Raw genomic sequence first — 7,356 nt, 5'->3', positions numbered from 1 at the left:
CATTCAGGTGAAGATGCATAACTCTTGTGCTTTGTACCAGCTGTGGGTCCCTGCTCTGAATTCTCCTTTTCACCAAATGTAAGATCTGTGAAGTTATTCTCTTCTGACCACTGACAACGTTCTTCCCAGGCTCCCAGTGCTGCCATTTCAAACCAGAGAAGCCACTAAGCAGGACTAAGTTGGGCTTAACAGCATCACCTCAGAGACAGCTCTGATCCCTGATGCAGAGTCTGCCTTTATATGTTTTTTATTCGCAACTCCTGGACTTTGGAACTCAGACACTGAGTCTCATATATATCTTTTGGATCCATGTCTGCATAACAGCTATAGTAGAGGTGGCTCTTTAGGTCCAAAATGTGACACTGACCCCAGAAGATGTTCCAAACATGGCAGCTTATCTTTTGATGACTTCAAACACATCTTTTGATGACTTCAGACAGCATTTACCCCTAGAATACTGCCATACCCTTTATTTATGCTGGACTTGACTCTGAAATCCTCATTTAGCACTAGCACTCTGGAAGTTTTGCCTGAGAAAGGACTGCAGGATCAAGCCCTTCAGCTCCACATCCTATATTTTAACAACAGCACTGGAATTGCCAGCTTGCTACAAAACTTCACTGTTTAAATGCTTCTTGCCTTTCAGAAAATAATCTCATATAAATTTTCTTTGAGATATTTTAAACCTAACATATAATGCAAATGGATATATCAGCAACCATCTGTTTTCTTTCCCTTTTTTGTACTAAAACAAAATAATTTGCACCTTATTTTTCAAATTATAAAAGTGGCAGCTTTTTTCCTAACCGCAGAAGACGTGATTGTCGTCACCTTCTGCTTGGTCTAGTTAATGAAAACTTACAAAAAAAGCACTTAAAAACATTCCTGCTTAAGAATAAAAACATCAGATTTAAAAACGAAGTTGTCTGCATGTGTGTGCGTGGGTGCACCCCTACACATGTGCTTATGTGCAAGACAGACTGAAGATTTTGTGGCTACCTCAGGAGTCTTACTGAGAACAAGCACTGCCTGGGCTTGTTAATAGATTTTATTGTGTGCCTTAAATGTGACCTTCTTCATTTAATCTGCAGGGCTTGGACCATGCAGTCACCATTGCATCAGTGTGAATAAAGCCCTGGATTTCACAGTGAGGATTGGAGGTCCCCAGAAAATATGAACTTCACAAAGGAATGTTACATTAAAACAAGCACTGTTAAAAACCCCTACTGAAAAAATAGTAACACTGTGATTCTATTACATAAACCTGTTGGCAACCCTGGTTTCACACGCGCTTGCCTCTAGAGTTGGTTGAAAGCTGGAACATTATCTTGACTGGAATATTCCAATCAGCTCTCATTGCTACAAACTTTCCTAAAGCTACTGCTCGTGACTGACAAAATCAAGACAAACAAAGAAAGGGAGGTGTGAGGGGAGGAAGGCCTTTTCTTAATAAAGGCAGCTTCAGTTAGTAAAATAACATAATCTTCAAGCTGCAAAAGCAGCACCTACTAATTAGTCATTGACTAAAACATAAATAATAAATACCTAAATTGTTCCTTCTATGCATCCATTTTTGTGCCAGATAAACATTTCAATGCTCTGCCTTAATGCCAGCACAGCTGACACCACAATTTCAAGTCCAAAGCAAACTGAAGTAGCTTTAAACCAATATGACAGAGATACTCCAAGCCATGGGGATCTGTGTGTTACAGTCCTACTGCAAGTGCTGTTTAAAAGGGAATTCAACCTTCCTGTGAGACATGATTATGGAATGATCTAAGGGTCTGTTTCCCTCCTGATGTGGACACTTCACTCTCAGCAGAAAGCTATCCATGCACACAGAAGGGTGAACAGATACCTTCCTTTATTACAGCAACAGGACTTCTTTCCTAATTAACCCAATGGCTTTTGATGGTCTTTTTTGCTTCTGTTGCTAACTAGAGATTAACACAGCAACAGCAACAAAGTGCATGTTTTTGCTAATGTAAAACACATTAGTTGGAGATTAATTTGTATATAAAACCTGTATTTCAAAAAGTTATTGGAATGTAAATTAATTTTTCTCTCCTGTAGAAAATGCAGGTTGAAATGATGCAAAAACATGACTATGTAAAACAGGATGCAGCCTGCTAGGAATTCTGAAGACAGGCAAGGGTAGATTGTTGACAGAATAAAGTAAAAGCATGGAGAAACATGGCATTGTTCTCCTTCCCCTGGCTTTGGGCAGCGACCCACATCCTGCACAGCCTTCCAGCTGCCCTGGCAAAGCCTGGAAGGATCCTTCTTGAGGAAGAGATGAAGATCTGAGACCAAGGAAGGGAATTAGTGTTAAGACTTACTAGCCACTACTCAAATTAGGGAAGAAACCTGTTGTTGCTGATTTAGGTCCCAATTTTACTATTTTACTGGTTTACAACTCCACTGTCTGAGAAAAAACTCAGCTCAGGTCATGAGCAAAGGGCGTGAGCAGACACATCACAACCCACCCCAGCCTATACACACACACCTGTGCTCTACTGGCAGCCTGTGAAAATACTCAGGTACTGGTTGCTTCCAAAAATGCCTGCAGATTTGAAAGGGCTGAAATTCAAAAAACTTCTTTGTTCCTTAATAAATAGTCTTAGTACACTGACCCTGAACCCGACTGCATGAGACATAAAAGACTACTATAGCAAAACACTGGTTTCATTTAGAGTTTATCATTAAATTTGTGTGAAAAAATCTCTGAAAGGAATCTGAAAGTTTCTGCTTTTGCTCCTTCTCTCTAACTAGGATAAAAGACATCAGCTGTGTCCAGAATTACTTTGTGTTATTAAAAACCCAAGTGAGGCTGTACCATAATTACTTCACATTCTCTGAGGTCATGTGGCCAAACAGGCTTCAGCCTGCAGGAACCAACCTCCCCAGAAAGTGTAAGTAGAAGGGAATTTTGATGTGATTTATTCATTATAGCAAAATAATGAAAACCTATGAAACAGCAGAGGCACGGACAAATTTATTTAAAAAAACCCCTTTAGCAGCTGCTCCTTCACTGCTCTCCCCATGGCTTGGTGCTGCTGTTTCCAACCCCACAGGCTGGTGGGTGCAGTGGCACCTGGAGTGGGACAGCACAGGCTGTGGGATGAGGCCACACTCCCAACAGAGCTGATGGAGAGGACAGTGCCAAAGGCCTTGTCAGAACTTCGGAACTTTTTTTTGTTGTTTTGGTTTTGTTTTTTTAAAATGAATTCTATTACAATAAGTAACAAAAAAAATGTAACTTCCCCTTAGGTTTCTAAAACCTGGTGTGAGATTCACAGAGAAGCAAGGTTCAATTCCCTTTTAAAAACCTACGCCAGGCAGAGCGCAGCGGACGCTACCTCAGGCGGCCGTCGGGTTTGACGGGGCCCAGCTCGGACTTGGGGTCGGGGCTGAGGGAGCTCCAGGCGGTCTGGGCACAGCCCTGCAGCACGGGGCAGGCCGTGGGCCCCACGCTGCACACGTCCACGGCCGACCAGACGCCGCTGACCAGCGAGTCCACCCAGGCGTCCAGGCGGGCGCCCACGAGCCCCGCGTTGCGCTGGGCCTGGTCGGCGCGGGCGGCGCTCACCGGGATGTTCAGCACCGGGTTCAGGCCCTGGAAGCTCTGCTCCATGTACGCGTTCTTTGGAGGCCCGCTGTGCAGCTTGATGGCTTCCTCTGGAAAGGAGCAAAGCCCAAAGTTAGTGCATTGAAAAAGCCACCGCTGAGGGTCTAAAGGTACATTCAACAAAAAGAGCAAGGTTTAGGGATGAGCTGTAGCCCATTTCCCACACATTGCACGTCAGGGGTTGTGCTCAGCTTTGGCACTCCTCGTGCTCAGTACTATGGATTCTGCTCACTGTGATTCCCATCCTGCAAGTGCTGCCTTAGCAGGCAAAGCTCTGACCCTGAAAATAGAGCCACCCTTATTATCAACACATACAACCAACCCCAGAGCTGCAGGACATCCAGGACTGGCTGCACCTCAAAATGAGGAAACAGTTCAAGGACACCTGGTGCAAGAAGTCTGCCAACCCCTGTCAGACATCCAAGTGCTATCATTGATTTGTCTAGAAGAAAGAGCCAAGATCTGAGCCTGTTTTGTTGTGGGTTTTTTTTCCCTAAACAGATGAACCTTGCCCTGCTGTGGAAAAGCCAGAACATTTGTTCTCTATCTGCCTACAAAACCCAGGTGGTTCTATTTGTGGCACTAAAAGGACAACACCATGGTCTTGGACAGACCAGACCATAATGAAACACACATAGCCCCAGCATGATTCCTGGAAGTGCTCCAGTCTCACTGGGAAAGTAGTCTCCTGTGAGAGTTATATTTTCAAGCTCCTGTGCTGAACAGTAGATCACAACCATTCCCTAATGACACTTTGCATTGTGGTTGCTTTCCTTACCCATCTCAGCAAAATACAGTACAATGCCCCAAATTTGCAATATTGCAGTAAAAATCAGTGTCAGGCTGTGACAATCCTTTCAGAGACCTAAACTGGATGCTGTGGGTCAGGCAGCCCCTGTCAAAGGTTGGCTGACTTCTTAGAGTCTGAGTGCACCAAGCTGCTGCATATAAAATCAGGATGAGACCCTTGAAAAACGTTCACTGAGTGCCTGCTGGGAGCAAATTTCCAACCATTTCTTTCCGCTCTCAGCTGCCTTCCCCAGCATCCTCACTCTGGCAGCACAGAGGATATGTTTAGCTCTGCCAACAGACACACTGTCTAGAACAGAAAATGGGCCCATTCAGGCTGCTCCAGGCGAGGAAAGCCACCGCGCTCAGCGAGCGTCAGAGGCCAGGAATTACATATTCACAGCTACAATTCCTTCCACATGTCCTTGCTGCTTGCACTGCAGCCTGACACTGAGTCCTTTCTTCCATGCAGAGGACAGCATCTCAGGTGCTGGAAATAAATCCTTGTATTTATTTAGAGGGAAAAAGGGTATAATTGGAGCTTTGCTATTACATTTGCAAAGTCTTTAATGTCAAATACTGTGCAAGTCCTTTACTTCAAATCCCCAATTAAAGTGGTTCAGCACAGGCCCATCACCATTATACATCATTTAACTGTTCCTGCATTTATCTAAACCCCTCTTTGTATTTTAAATGGCAGATACACACAATAACCTGTAGTCAAAATGAGTTCAATCTGTGCACATGTGTCAGAAATGTGCTCTGCCAGAGCACTGCAGTTAAAGAAATAGAACAAGTACACATGATTAAATTTCCTCCTTTGGAAGCAATTAAATATGGAAGACTGTTTGTCAACATTTTAGTTAAATAGGAACGTTCTGAGTAAAAATTCCCAAATAAATAAGAGTTGGCATTACTAGCAGGATCATCTGATTGAAATAGGCAATTCAGCAAGCTTGTTGAATCAATGCCTGTTGCACATGTGTTTGATGCATGGAACAAGAGAGATCTTTATTCAGACAAGAAACAGGATGAAATGGAACTTGCTGTTCTCTGTGGCTCAGCCTTGTACATGTCCCAGGTCTCAGGACTTGGTGGATTATAAGGATTGGAAAGGATGGAACCTGCAGGACTCAGTGCTGGGCAGAGCAGCAGAGGTTGTGTTAAGGCTACCACTGCCCACAGTGAAAGGTGCTGCTCCAGTGAAGACACACAGAGAACCCTGACCTGGTACAGGTGGGGACTGCCTGCCCCGCAGCAGAGCAGCACCCCAAGGTAGGTGTCAGCACTCCTAGAAAGGAAAAGCTGGGCAACAGCAACCTGAGTGCAGATTCACATGTACTCATCAGCAGGAAATGCTGGGGACCAGACCCAGAGCCCTCTCCTGGAGCCTCCAAGGCTTTGTCAAACAGTTCAAAGCAGAAAGCAGAGAGGATGCTGCTCATCTGAGCAATGGCAGATGGGCTGTTCCTCTTTGCATTAAAGGAAAAATGACAGAGAATCATGATTCCATGATTTACTGAGCTGGTACAGAAGAGAGACAGTGAGGCTCCCAAGCCCTGATATACTGTAAAAAAGGAGGCTGGAGCTACTGGGTGTTCTCTTGAAGCACTGACACTTCAGTCAAGTGTCACGAGGAAGAGCTCATGAAAAAATAATAATGAAGAATGTAAGGCTTGCCTCTAAATATTTAGACATTTAAGTCTGTATGGCTAGCACAAACAACACAAAATTAGCTGAATTGCAGACATTAAGGCAGACATTTTGTGCCTGCCCTTTGACTTCCGGAGGATGTGTTATCAATGCAAAATATATTCATCTGACTTGAAAATATAAATTTGAAAAACTTGGTTATTTTTGAAAACCCTATTTATATTGGCTCTTCACCCATATGTGAGGACACATTTCTCAATTGACTCTTCTTGGTCTAACTCTTTTGGATTAAACATGCAGCCTATGGCCAGCCATACAGGCTGGGATTTCAGCATTTTTGTGTGGGTTTGTTCATCATTTTGCAGAAAAAGCAAATTAGTTTAGACAGACAGCAGGCTAAGGAATGAAAAATGTGGTTATCTTGGTACACATTAAGGCACTAGACCTGTGGGTTTTTTAAAGCAACATGAACGTACAGCTTTATTTCTTTACTTCAATTGTGTTAAAACCCTCTGGCAAAGAGGTAATTTTTTATTGACATTTTGTTTGTTTTCTCTTGCAGCAAACAAGACAGTGCTGCATTTGCTCATTGTGGAGCTAATCGACTCCTTGTCAGCTGGATCTGAACTAAATTTCAAAGCAAATCCCTGTCTTCAGGGTTTTTCTCAGAATGATGATTCCAGGGCATGTCTGCTCTTCTGCAGTCGTGCGCCTGCCTGCTGCTATTACTGCGTTTATCAAGAACATGTCATGTTACCTCTGGTTAATTTAAAGAAATCACAGCAGTTCTGACACAAGTTGCCACCCACTTTATAATCGGTATAGATGCAATTAGAATTGATTGAGCCACTGCAAACAACCAAGGGCAAAACAAAGGTTTCCCAGTATCTGCTAATTGAGATGATCTATAAATATGGATTAGGTCAAAAGGCCGTGGAGGTGCCTGAGTGCATCACCCGTGTCTGCTAATGCTGTCAGCCCTTGAAAGGGGGCATAGGGACCAGGCACTGGTATTTCAGGCTCCATGGGAGCAGCAAAGATCAGCAGCCCCACGTCCAGGACATGCCATCAATCTGGGAACAGAGTGGGAAAGCAAAGCAAAAAAGGAGGTTGCTCTTTCTCACTTCTCTCCTTGCTTGAAGGAGGAAAGGCTTTTAATGTATTCATTTATTTACAATCCAGGGTTTACTATCATCTTGAGGTTTTGGGGCTTTTTCTGCCCCAGAAGTGAACCTGCTACTGGCTCACAATAACTTCTTTGGCTTTAATGGAACAGGTACCATCCA

The 7,356-nt window shown here is 43.7% G+C and overlaps 1 protein-coding gene across 1 annotated transcript in view; it reads right to left on the bottom strand.

Moving 5' to 3' along the window:
* Positions 1-2,777: 2,777 nt before the first annotated feature.
* The window catches only part of XYLT1 (xylosyltransferase 1), a 169,597-nt gene continuing 165,018 nt past the window's right edge, over positions 2,778-7,356 (bottom strand). The window contains exon 11 of the mRNA XM_066560670.1: positions 2,778-3,678. Coding sequence (XP_066416767.1) covers positions 3,356-3,678 — 323 coding nt within the window. The 3' untranslated portion in view covers positions 2,778-3,355. The remainder of the gene's footprint in view (positions 3,679-7,356) is intronic.

The sequence above is a fragment of the Molothrus aeneus genome, chromosome 16 (genome assembly GCF_037042795.1).
Source record: "Molothrus aeneus isolate 106 chromosome 16, BPBGC_Maene_1.0, whole genome shotgun sequence".
In the NCBI taxonomy this organism is placed as follows: domain Eukaryota; kingdom Metazoa; phylum Chordata; class Aves; order Passeriformes; family Icteridae; genus Molothrus; species Molothrus aeneus.
The sequence above is the reverse complement of the archived record's forward strand: the minus strand, read 5'-3'. Positions and strand labels throughout refer to the sequence as shown.